Source organism: Condylostylus longicornis, unplaced genomic scaffold, assembly GCF_029603195.1.
Source record: "Condylostylus longicornis isolate FDR11 unplaced genomic scaffold, ASM2960319v2 ptg000022l, whole genome shotgun sequence".
Taxonomy (NCBI): Eukaryota; Metazoa; Arthropoda; class Insecta; order Diptera; family Dolichopodidae; genus Condylostylus; species Condylostylus longicornis.
Genome location: NW_026577991.1, coordinates 3985368 through 3998932, shown reverse-complemented (window position 1 = coordinate 3998932; position 13565 = coordinate 3985368). Strand labels below are relative to the sequence as shown.

Sequence of the window (13565 nt, the reverse complement as noted above, 5' to 3'; positions counted from 1 at the left end):
TGAAGTAATATTGAAAACCTCAAATTCACAATTATATCGAATGTCAAACATTTTATGATTACATTTTTGTATCATTCATTCAACATCGATTTTTGTCGTATTTTGCAGCACTTATATAAATTTTCCTAAAACAATAAAATCTTTTTAGGTAATTTATTCTTTACGACAATTTAATTAAAATTGAAGTGATTAATTATTTTTTAAAATTTAATATTAATATTAGTATAATTTTATTTACTATTTATTACTATTTAAGTGCATAATATGGTATTGATTACTTCGAACTACTCAAAAATGCACTAAGTCATTGTAGTCAATAATTAATATGTTCACCCCTGCCAAAGAAAAAAAGAATGTCATTTAATACTTTGCAAGAACTTTGATGTTTAGGATTACAATTTTTCAGAAATGTCTGATTTCTGATTATTATATACTTAACAAGATTGAGAACAAAATATTTTCTTTTAGGTATTAAAAATTCGATTTTAAATTGGTAACGTGTTAGAAATATTATATTAACTTCAAGTTAAAATTGAATTCGGGTGAGAAAATAAAAATGACACGATATAGCTTGAAATTAAAAACTAAGCAAGGTCAACATGTCTTAAATAACTTGGAAGAGTCAACTACAATGCAAGATTTGAAATCCAAAGTTACAGAAGCTACAAAATTTTCATCATTTAATATTTTAATAGGATTTCCACCAAAATCTATAGATATATCGAATGAAAGTGAGTATGTATTTTGGATTTATTATAATTTAGTGGTTTGTTCTCTTAAATTCGTTATACAAGTTTTTCCTGTCGGATGTGAAAACAATATGAATATTATTTACTTTATTTTAGAAAGAAAAACAAAATGCATTACGCAGAATATGTTTTAATTAGTTTTTTGAATTTAACGTATATATATTTATTAAATTTATTAAATTAAATGCGTCAACTTCATTGAAAATTTGCTCTTATATAAGAGAAATCAAAGAATAAGTATAGAAAATTATTGAACATTTACTGTTGTATGTAATTAGTATTGATTAATTAATTTTTGTTAAGGGACTAGTATAACTAATATCTATTCAATTGAATATTTTAATAATATTTAAAATAATTAAATTTTAGGTAACAGTTTAAAATCTTTTGGAATTAATAGCGGTGATACACTTATCATAGAAGAACGACCCAATATCGTTGAAGAAGATGAAAAACTAGCCCGTCGTTTGGCTAATGAAGAAGAGGAGAGTCGTCATTTGCAAAGCCTGGCAAATAGTTCAAATGGTGGTGAATTTGAAGGAATATTATTAAAAAAGGTAGTTCCTGCTGATAATTCTTGCCTCTTCACAAGTATTGGTTTTGTGTTAAATGGCGTTATAAATACTGATAGTGATGTTTTTATGCGTCAAATAATTGCTCAATGTGTTGAAAACGACAAAGAAACGTATAACGAAGGAATATTAGGAAAACCAAATTCGGAATACTGTGAATGGATTCAAAAATCTGATTCATGGGGTGGTGCAATAGAAGTATCCATATTATCAAGTTTTTATGGAATTGAAATTGATGTAGTAGATATAACAAATGCTATTATTAATAGATTTGGTGAAGATAAAAATTATGGAATGAGAGTTTTCCTTCTCTTTGATGGAATACACTATGACCCTTTATATATGGAATCATTAACGGTAATTTTATTTATTTTAATTTGTGAATACCATAATTGAAAGGATTTTTTGGATTTAGGGTGGTCCACCTAAAACCATTTTTCCAGTTGAAGAAGAGGGTGTTTATTTACAGGCAGAACAAATAGCACAAGAAGCAAAATCATCTCGTCAATTTACAGATATTAATAAATTTTCCCTTAGATGTATACAATGTGACACAATGTAAGCCACAATCAATTCTGAAAAAAACCATTTTTTTTATTTTTAATTTTATTTGAAGGCTGGTTGGAAAAGCTGAAGCTCAAAAGCATGCAATGTCAACAGGTCATACAAACTTTGGGGAAGTTTGAAATAATCTTAAGTATAAAAGCATTTAATACCTCAAAACAAAAAATACTGTACACATATATACTTATGTATTTAAAATGTATGTAATTTAACCAGTTTTCACTTTTTCATTATATGGTTTATTTCATAAACTATAATTTTAATCATACACATTTTATAAAGACATAGTTTGCCGCAATTATTTTTTTTTTATTTAGAATTAAAAACAATATATAAATTAACTGTTAGCTGAATTGAAATACTTGCAAAATTTTATTATTGTATGTTAGTCTCTAATTAATAATTTCAGATTTTTTTGAGCATCAAAATTTTATTTGTTTAAGAATTTAATATGTACATGTTTTTAAATATTGCTTACAATAAAATTAATTTGGTAAATAATTATAACCATATTTTATACTGAAACTCTTACTGAAAATTTAATAGAATAGAATATTCTGCTATTGATTTGTGACATTATAATTCGATTTTAATAAATAGAAATTTATTTTTTGAAAATAAAAATTTTTAATTATTGGAAATTTTTTTTTTTGTAATGAAAAACAAAGAAAATTAATGTTATGATGCCCATGGTGGTGTCATTGGCGCAGGGTTTTGAAGATATGACATTACTACAGCACTCACACTTAACATAAAAGATGAAAGAACCTACAAATTATAGAGTTTTTAGCTAAAGATGTTTTTAAAATGCATTTTGTAATTTTATTAAGAAACTTACCTGTTTTGCATCATCATTTATTTTTGAATTTGCAAAACTTATACAGGAACAGTATAAAGCAAACCAAGCGCACCATTTGAGTTTCATCATGAGGCCACACATTGAAAATATCATCCCTGCAATTTGTTTAAAAAAAAAAATGATTTTTTGTGTTTTGTACAATATGAAATTTAAAGTATTAGAAGCAACCTATATCATGATTACATACACATATGTATGAATATCGTTTCTATAAAGTATTTTAATAAAATATTTATATATTATGTATAAGTAAATTTAATTTATTTTATTAATTTAAACTTCTTCATCATATCTATTCCTGTTGCAAAAACCAAAATAATCCTATGTGTACACATGCAATGTGCTGGTATTATGATTTCTAGATTTTTTTTAAATAGCAAAAGTAGTGCAATTTTTTATTTACCTAATATATTCATATAATCAGGCATCAGATCTTCTCCTGCCCCTCCATTTGCTTGACCAAGTGCTTTATATCTTACCACCTAAAAACATTAAATTCTATGTAATACTAATTTTTTTATGAACATTTTACAATACTTTTTCACGCCTTCTTGGATCATTTGTAGAATTCATTTTGACTAAAATATGTGAATAATAAACGAGTGGGAACCAAATAAATAACCAACCTACTTATGAAAATGAAAAATTTCACGTACTAGATATTGAACATATGTATGTATGTATGTAATTTTGCACATATATACTATAAAAATATTACGATAAGCTAGTGCAAGCAATATGTTCTTGACAAGAGTATATTTCAAAGTCCCATTTGATGTTGTCAAAATTTGACATTTTGGGAAATAATGTGTGAGGATGTGAAGTATCAACGATTTTGAAGTTTGTGAATACCCAGTGAACAAAGTTTATTTTGGAAGAAATTTTATGAAAAAGAGAAGCAATACTGTTCCCATTTTAATTTCTCAAAATTTAAAAAGCGATTTCAAATTGAGATTATTCTATGCAAAACTTATTTTCTATTGTTATTAGTTTTTATCATAAAAAATTCAAATAGAGAATTTGTCAAGCCCAAAAAAGAACAAGGAAGTCTTTAAAGGCAATATGATAATTACATCTTTATCATAGTCATAGCGAGAAGCGTGCCGTTTTGAATTAGAAGTACCGTTAACACTGTCGGATATATAAATGTAAAATAAAATAATGTCTATTAGAAAAATATCTGAACAAGTGTACACTTACAAAGTATATAATATGCAAAGCGAGTCAGTAACGAATGCTTTAACATACACCATAATTCAGAGCGTATCAAAAATGGGTAAAATTTTTGTTTGGAATTGGACATGATACTCGCCCTTATTATCCGCTCTAAGAATGATATGAACTTCGAGAAAAGTTTTTTTAAATTCACTGAAGGCTTTAAGATAATGGTTGACCTGATTTCGTGCTCCTTGTACTTTCAGAACAACAAACATTGCAAATTTTGAATATTTTGATGTAAGAATGAGATCAGCATTTAAATAGATGGCATTAAACTTATTGCTTACTCATTATTAAGGTGGAATCTTAAACTCATTAAAGGTAAATATACATATACATATATGTACGTAGGTATGTGCATAAAAATGTTGTCTAATTTAAATTTAGTATAAAAAATAGTATAAAATTTCCTTTTCATAATAAGTAGAAACTAAAAGTTATTGGGCATTTTAGACATTTTTAAATAATTTACACAGAAAAAAAACTCTTAACATTATATCATTTATTGTCTTTGTATCAAAAAATATTGCTAACATTACAATAGAAGAGAATTATACTACAAAAAAAAAAATGATACAATAAATTAGAAAAGAAAATTTATTTATTTTATTATATAATTTCTATATTTTTATTTATTTTATTTTATGTATTTAATATTATGTATATGTATATATAATTAAGTTTCTTCGTCTACTGGTTCTTCGTCTTCTAATGTGTGACATATATCTGGAAATGAATCATCTATTCCTTCTGTCACACCCGCTTCCGATCTAAAATATTATTAATAAGAAAAAAATTTAAATGTACATTATAAAATATATAATAAAAAGTATTCAAATATCAATTGGCTTACTTATCCATAAAATCATCTCGTTGAGGTAATAACCCTTCATCACCTTTAAAATTACCACTAAATTTAAATATTGTGCATAGCCTTAAAATAGCTAAAATTATTAGAAATACACCAGCTACATAGCTTAACCATAAATTATGAGGCCAAAATATTAAAGCTGTACCATAGGCAATATAAAATGGTGATAAACGCCATGCTCCAGCAATTCTACATATACTCCAGCACAGAATACAACTAGATGAATAATTTTCGCTAAAAAAAAAATGTATACATTTGTGTGTACATACATAAAAAAATATTTAATTTAAATACAATTTTAATGAATGTGTACATTCATGTAACAATAATAACATATTCCAAGACTTCAAAATTTTTAATAATCAGCGTGCTCGTAGAAATTGCTAAAATATGTAGTAGCATCATAGCAATCTTATATTTTTGAAGTCACGGAATAATTTTATGTGTATATACATACATACATATGCATCAACTAACCTTGCAAAAAGTAATTGAACAAATACTGTAATCACCCATTTTACTTCAAAAAACAGTACTAATATTGATCCGATTCTAAAAAAAATAAAATATAGTAATTTGTTTCAATTATAATTTTACAACTTACAATATAAAAATTCCAGCTTTGTGGCCATGAACATAAATATCTACACCAACTCCCACACAGACTGAAAAAATATATAGAAAAGAAAAGAAATATATTAGAAATAGAAATTGAAATTAAAGAATAATAAAATTTATAATGTTAATATAAAATTTAAATTAAGCAATTGATCTTATAAAAATTAATTCATATATTCAAATGGTTTTTAAAAACTTTTTATACCAGACAGACCTGGTGTTAATAAAATGAAGTCTAAATTGACATCTAAATTCCTGTTATACAAAATTTATGGTGAATGACATACAACTATTTTAAAATGTTCAACTCTTGAACTCAAACGGTATTGTTTTCTGGTAATAATTAGGTTTTTAGGCTCATCAAAGGTTCACTTGTATTACTTTTTAATATATTTGAACAAAGTAGATTAGAGATTTTCTTGTATGTAAGTGAATTATTTTTCCATATGTAAAAGCACTTTCTTCATTCGTATTTTTCGAAATATTCAGTTTTTGTGCAATAAATATATTAAGAAAATTTAATGTAGAAATTATGAGGCATAGAACTTTCGAACAACATGCACACAAAAAATAATAAACCAGAAAAAGAAAAAGCAAAATTACATTTAATAATAAAAAAAAGAGAACATTTTCTTCTGTATTGCATTGCATGCCTGTTGAAATCAACAGTTTTGTTAAAATTTCGAGTATTTTCGTTTTATGAGAATATTGTGAGTACGTTAAATAAAAATATGTATGTACATTTAATGTAGGGTATTGTAAGAAGCCTAAAAGTATGTTAAATGTAATTAAAATTTACGTTAGTAAACTGAAGTGCCACTATATACACAAAATAATATACAATTAATAATTTAATATACATACATACATATTCACATATATGTAAATATGAAAAAAGGGAATTTTTTTTTTAAATTTTTAAAAGCATATGTAAGATTCCTTGCTCAAGTACTATGGTTAGTTATTTCTAAAAGAGAAACTTACAGTGATTTATACATAAAAATGTATGAGCTATTGTCATTTTTTTTTCTAGTTAACGATTTCCCTTAAATTATATTTCATAATAATAATAATAATAAAAATAATACAAAGATTATAGGAATTTTATTTTCTCATATATTAATATAAAAAATTATTTAATGCTTTGTCTTTATGTATGAATGTATGTATATAAAATATAAAAATATGTCTTCTTTAGGGCTTTAGGTTATAAGGGAAAAGGTTGCGTTTTTGTGCATAAAAAGAAAGAAAAGAAAAAAAAATGAACAAATATAATCTAATTTTTCACGGGTTAATTCTCTTCAAGGGCACTTACAAAAAAAAAAAAAGTCAAATAAAAGAGAAACAAACAAAAATAAAAAATTTCCTGTTTCTCTTGTTTTTGTCTGTTCTGTATCAATTCTGTTCTTTAAATTTTAACATTTATATTATATAAATGTTTGAAATTGACACAATTGCCTTAAAAATAAAAACAAAAATAAAAGGAAATCAAATAAATAGCTAATCTCAAAAAAAAATTTTTTTTGTATAGCTTTAAATACAAATAAAATGAGTAGATAATATTATTGGAATGAGTAACACAAGGAAATAAATATAAGATCAAATGGGTAGATTATTTGATTGTATTAGTCACCCTTATATATTTATATAATTTTGAAATTTTATAAATTAAGTGACTTTATTTCGTAATTATTTTACAAAACATACAATTTTGTCTTGCTATTTTTTTGAAAATATAATAAAAATAGTGTTTTTTGTTCCGATTCAATGTATCGTGGTATCGTACTCGTCAAGTGAGAAAAAAATAGTGTGTAAATATCACGTATTTTTATAATGTTATATTCGAGTCTATCTCGATATTTTACTCGAAAAGTGAAAAGAAAGTGAATAACTATCATATACGTGTGTAATGTAATTTTCGAATGAGAAGAATTATTTGGTATTGAAAAAAAATTAAAATTCTGATTTAAAAATGGATAAAAAGTGAGGCGAAACACAATTAGACTGTCTGTGTTTGAGACAAACATTTTTTTTTTGATTTTATTTTATTAAAGTTCGTAGGCGTCTATGAAAAAATTTCAATCAATTGAGAGTTAGAGCCAGAGAGTCTTAATCTAGCATAAAAGTTATCAATGATTAATTTGAAGAATATTAAGAGACAAAAATGTTGCCTAAAAATTATTTCAAATTTCACATAGAATTGTGATTCAATATTACAAATTGTAATTACACGACTGCTAATTCGTGTTTAAAATGCATAATTTATTTAATTGTTCATTTAAAATTTATTTTTTGCTATAAGAAATGTTTCATGAGTTCTTTTTAAATTCTTTTTAAGAAAGAATCTATTAAAATTTTTCAAAATTGTATAGAAAAATTAGAAATTTTATTTTTAATTTTAGTTTTTATAAAACAAAAATAAAATACAATTTCTATATAGTTTTAAAGAGAATGAAATGTCCTTAGAGTCAAAAAAAAAACAAATAACAAGTTATAAAATTTCAAGATAAAAAACTTTTCTTATCCTTTGGTCGATTTTTTGGGTTTTTTTTTTCTTTTTATATTGTTTTTTTTTGTTAAAAGGAAATTTAAGCGTAAAATTGTATTAGGAAATTCATTAATATTTGTTTTTTATAAGTAGAAAAATCAGGGGTTCGTTTTTTTTTATTTTTGAGTTTCTTTTTTTTTTTTGTATCTAATTTTACCATTCCTTCCAGTTGACTTTTATGAAATTTTAATGGAATTTTCGATTTCTTTTTTTTTTCGTCTCATATTCTTTTTTCTTTGTTATTTAGTTTTAAAGCACAATTTTATTTCCATTTGAATTTCCATATTTTTCAATTTAAACTGGAAAATGAATTTTTTTTCCGCATGTTTGCCTCTTTATTTGTATAGTTTTAATACAGTTTTGAGTTTTGTTAGCTTAAGCCTTAGCATGTTGTTTTGGTTACTGAATTATGTATATTAAAAAGTAGGTACTGTAAAGAAGAATAAAATTTAATCAGAATAATTTCATTGAAATAGAAAAAAAACAACAAAATGTCATGAACAAATTTAAAATTATGAAAACATTTCGGAAAAATTACCATGAATATTATTAAATTTTTTTCTTTTCTCTATCAATTAGGCTAGAATGCATTATTAAAGGTATATATTGTATACATTGTTGTCTACATGTCATTTTTATTTTAAGCATATGCGTCCTGTCTACGTATATTGTGAATTATTTCTCATTTTCATGTTAATATAATCACTGACATTGAATTTTGTAAAAAAAAAATCAAAAGTTCTCATACAAAAATAAAATTTCGTTTATTTATGTCAATTTTCTCATTATTTTATTTAAAATTTCCTTAATTTTAACTTTTTTCTTATACTGCGTACATTCGTTTAATATATTGTTTTAAACGCCATCAGTCAAACAACGTGCTGTTACTACATTTTATAAAATATTCTTTATTTAAATATCTGTATATATGTATGTACATGTATATCTGTATAAATTTACATATTTTTGTACGTGATTTTTCAAGGTCACTATCAACTTTACACTGTTAAAAATCTGGCATTATTAAAATTCATTTTTCATGCAGACATTCCTTCTCCTTTAGCATTCTCTCTTCATAATTTATTCTGTTATAAAAATATTCATAATTTATTCTGTTATAAAAAATCGATACATAATTGTGAATCGATTATACTCGTAATTATTTTAAATGACAAAATATTTATTATTGTAATTGTATGGGAAAAAAATAATGTTTTTATAATTAAAACATGATTAATAAACTGTTATTTTAAAAAATTTCAATTAAATATTTAATTTTCAGGTAATTTTTTCAAAATTTGTTTTTTTTTTTTCGAAACACAAAAAATTCTTAATAATCTTTTCAACGTGTCAAAATTTAAAGAGCTTTGACATTTTCTTGAAGATTTTTTCATCTTGTTCTAAAATTGAAAAAGTTAAATTTTTTATTATTATTTTTTCGCAAAAAAAAAAAAAAAACAAGAAAAAATTTAATAATTCTACTTTGTTGCTATTTTTTGTTTCAGTTGGTCTACGTAAATGGAAACAGTACATCTGAAAGAAAAATATATCCTGTAAGAGTACAAGGTTGTAAGTACGTATGTATATACATATATTTTTTTTATATAAGTACATTTTATTTTTGAACTCATAATAAATTTCTAAAACATTTTTCATAGTAAATCTCTTGAGAGAAATTTTCAAATTAAGAAAATATTTAATGTTAAGACAACATCATCATTCACAACATTGTCATCAACATCATATATATAGACATATACGTACATACATATAGTGATAATCATTAACGGGGATTTTTTTTTGTATTTACAAATATAACCATTTTCGTTTTTATAAATTCAAAAAAAATTTTGTATTTTTTGTTGCTGGCTTATACATATATAAAACCATGTCTATTTTGTTCGATTGTAATTCAAAATTTCGAAAGTTAAAATATTTGACATAAGAAAATTGTGAATAAGTAATCGATTTAAAATGTGCTTAGTTACTTTTTGAAGTAAATAAATTTTTACTAAATAACTAGTTTACTAGTACATTAAACTAATACATTAAGTTTTTTCCAAGTAAAATTACTATGTCTTATTCCTATCAAAATTTTAAAGTCTGATATCAAATAATGTTTTCATATATATACGACTTCAATGAGACTTAGATTAAATCTTTGATTTTGGTGTATAATGTAAATAGTGCCTTAAAGTACTTTTTCCTATTTCAGTTTGATTTTATATCATTCTATTATTAATGCTGATTGTATTAAATTAAATGCTGATTGTACAAGTTATAAAGTTGATTCGTATACATAACTGTAATGAAAATCAAAAGCAATATTGTGCTATGATTATGGTTATGGAGATTCACAATCAATTAATGGAAAATCAAAAATTGTTTGGTTAAACATTTATTAAAAATTATTGAACTTTTGAATCCGATTTTTTGAATTTTTTAAATTATCTAATAAGACTATATCGTAATTTTGATTGCTAAATGAATGAGTTAAAAAACTTTGGTGTTACTTTTTAGAATTAAAATGATTACATTTCTTCATTTCTTAAATCTTCAAATTCTAATGCCATCAGTTTCATTTTTATATAATTCCAGGGAAATATTTTTGTTTTTCGAAATTTCAACTCTTCGAATTTTTGTTAAAATACCATCTCTGTAAAGGACATAGTATAGCTTTATGTACGTATAGCTATTTAAGTCGAATTTGTTAATTACTCATACTTAAAGTATTTGAATGAATTTTTTTTGTTTCTTATTTTATTTTTTTTACTTCCTTTTACGCTTTTAATCGCTGTTGTTATCATAATAAAATTAATGAACTTAATAGAAACATAAAAAGTATTTTTCAGTTTTTCTCAGATTTTTTTGTTCTTCTCATTTTTCTCTTGTTATTTTTCTCATTTCAGTACATTTGTTGAGGGAGCAAATGTGGAGTGATTTTTTTTTTTGTTTTCAACAATTTCATCGGTAGATTATATGGGGCTCCTAAATTCCAATGATTATTTAAATTGTCTTAATAAGTTTACTAATATAAAAAGTTGGTTTTAATGTTAAATTTTGAAAATAAAAAAAAATATGAAGAGAAAGAAAAAAATTTTTGAGCTTCTTTAAGAATTACTTTTGTTGTTTTCGGTATTTGAGCGTTCATGTTTTTTTTTTAAGTATTTTGAGAATGACTGTGCTTGTGTAGAAAGAGGGAGAGACTGATGAAGACAAAATATGTAATTGAGGTGGTATTATAATTATTTTAATTAAAAGTAAAGAGCATATAAAATTGTAATGCATATACTAATATTTTAATGATTAGAATTAGGTTACATATAGTATGAACGTATGTTTGAGTATGATTAAAAATTCTCTACACACATATAAACATTTCAATTGTTAATATGAGACTTATTGGTATATACGAGTATTAAATTCAAGATTTTTTGTTTTCTTCTTAATATTTTATTTTTATTTTAAATAACTTGCTTTTAATTTTCACTAATAATTGTATATATATTTGTGTTTTAGGAATATATGCAAGATTTGTCAAATTTTTGTTTTAATAATCTTTTAATGATGAAAAGGGAGGGGATGGGGGATGGAAGAAAGGGGACCTTAAAGTATCTTTATATGTTTTCTTTCACTACATGTTAACTAAGGTAATGGAGAAATGTACGTGTTGAGAAATAATTTAGAATATTTTTTTTTGTACTCAATATGTTTACAAAAGTTAGGAGATAAGGAATTTTTTCTTTTGGTTTAAGAATTTTTTATTACAATTTTATTATCAACATGTAAAAGGAATAAGATTTACGAATTTTTAAGAAATAAAACTGCTAATAAAAATTTAGAAATTTTCAATGTTTCATTTTGAGATATTTTAGAAAGTAGTAGGATTAGGACCATAACCTCCGATTATGGTTTGAGTTATTTGGATTTAAATTGCTATTTCGGGTTGATTTTTATTGTTTTTTTTTTTTTTACAATACGATAAATTATTTAGATACAAGTAAAAATTGTTATTGCAAAAAGACGTAGTTTAAGGTTATTTTAAATAAAATAAAATTATTTATTACAAAAATATTATTAAGTTAAAAATACTATTAAGCCTTAAAGTATGCAATTTTTTCTTAATTTTTTTTGTCCATATAATTTATTTGAAATTACCTACACATTTTAAAAAATAAAATTTTTCTACATTTATTTTAAATATTGCTTTAATCAAGCTCAGTAATTTCAAAAAATAAAATGAAAAGAAAATAAGAATATTGAAAATTCGCAAAATTTAAAATTAATATTTTTGCTGTTTAAATTTTTTTTTTGTTTTTTATTTAACAAATTGATTTTTTGTTTTTGTACAAAGAAAGAGAAAGCATTAAACGGACAATTTTTTTTCTAAATTTTTTTTTTATCCTTAAAAATAATTAAAAGTAAAGTGAATTTCAAAAAAAAAAATTAAACTAATTATATATTTAATTATCTCCTCCTCTCAATTAAAATTAAAAAAAAAAAGAGAAAAAATAAAGTCAAGGAAAAAAAAGAGAGTACAAATAAATTTCACATTGCAGTGAAGGCCAGATGGAGTGAGAGTATGAAAAGAGATTTGTAAAAAATCGCGTGAAAACAAAAAAAAAATAAAAATAAAAAGAGCAACCCAAAATGTATTCGGCCGTTTTTATAGTTAATTAAGATTGACCAAAGAAAGAAAAAAAATGTATTTCGATTATTAGGTTATTAGGGATGTTTAAAATAAAAGAAATTTTTTAAGAATTTCTTTTTTGTTTTGAAGGTCTTTTGCTTCTTTCAAAAATCTTATTGAGGGCAAACATTTTGTTTTGCTTATATTTTATTAATAATTATTATTAAAAGTGAAATAATTACGTTCTTAGTAAGTTCCGAAATATATGAATTTCGGAATTAGTTGCGTTCAATTGATATCAAAGATCCTTTTTAGTGTTCTTCAAATGCCTACAATATTTTTATATTAATTCTGCTATTTGCGAAAATTCCCATTAATGATCCCATTATATTTTAATCAAAACGTAATTTACACCAATATTAATTTCTCATATAATATTGATTTTCTTATAATACAAGATGAAGTTCAAATGACCACGTTTTCATACATATATCAAATTTACAAATTTATTATTTATTTATACTGCATTTATATTGATTTTTTTGGTAAAACCCAAATAAAGTTCAAATAAAAGAAAAATTTTATTAAATATTTTCTTTTTCTTATTTCTCTTCTTCTTATTATGTACATTACATTTATATATATATATATAAATAATTTAAATGACATTGTGCGTCGTCGACAAAAGTCAAATAAAAATCCATTAGCTGGAAAAATATTATATAACGAAAAAAGAAATAAGCTAGAAAAGGATAGAATGAATATGAATAAAAAATAGTAATAAAATAGCAAATAAAAAAAATAATAATAGTTATTCAAATAGGATTGGACTTAAAGAAGAAGAGAAACAAATATAAAAAATTATAATAAAAACAAAAAGAGATAAAAATAAATTTGATGCTCTTGAATCTTGGTATGTATTCAAAGTTGTATATT

General features: G+C 23.3%; 3 protein-coding genes across 4 annotated transcripts in view; 1 reads left to right on the top strand and 2 right to left on the bottom strand.

The window, feature by feature from the left end:
• The first annotated feature begins 362 nt into the window (after positions 1 to 362).
• LOC129606813 (ubiquitin thioesterase OTU1) lies at positions 363 to 2405 on the top strand. The gene is made up of 5 exons (XM_055517380.1): positions 363 to 410; positions 469 to 731; positions 1119 to 1678; positions 1737 to 1879; positions 1938 to 2405. The coding sequence occupies exons 2-5, from the start codon at positions 557 to 559 to the stop codon at positions 2005 to 2007; spliced, it is 948 nt and encodes a 315-aa protein (XP_055373355.1). The 5' UTR covers positions 363 to 410; positions 469 to 556; the 3' UTR covers positions 2008 to 2405.
• A 136-nt stretch (positions 2406 to 2541) lies between these two features.
• Positions 2542 to 3503, bottom strand: LOC129606815 (protein Asterix). The gene is made up of 4 exons (XM_055517381.1): positions 3282 to 3503; positions 3148 to 3226; positions 2724 to 2839; positions 2542 to 2653 (listed from the first exon to the last, which is right to left on the bottom strand). The coding sequence occupies exons 1-4, from the start codon at positions 3315 to 3317 to the stop codon at positions 2564 to 2566; spliced, it is 321 nt and encodes a 106-aa protein (XP_055373356.1). The 5' UTR covers positions 3318 to 3503; the 3' UTR covers positions 2542 to 2563.
• Positions 3504 to 4444: 941 nt separating this feature from the next.
• Positions 4445 to 13565, bottom strand: part of LOC129606866 (uncharacterized) — a 56286-nt gene continuing 47165 nt past the window's right edge. For both annotated transcript variants that reach the window (XM_055517476.1, XM_055517474.1), the window contains 4 exons: positions 5438 to 5498; positions 5311 to 5385; positions 4816 to 5067; positions 4445 to 4732 (listed from right to left, as the gene is read on the bottom strand). In XM_055517476.1, the coding sequence (XP_055373451.1) occupies positions 4639 to 4732; positions 4816 to 5067; positions 5311 to 5385; positions 5438 to 5498 (482 nt within the window). In that variant the 3' untranslated portion in view covers positions 4445 to 4638. The remainder of the gene's footprint in view (positions 4733 to 4815; positions 5068 to 5310; positions 5386 to 5437; positions 5499 to 13565) is intronic.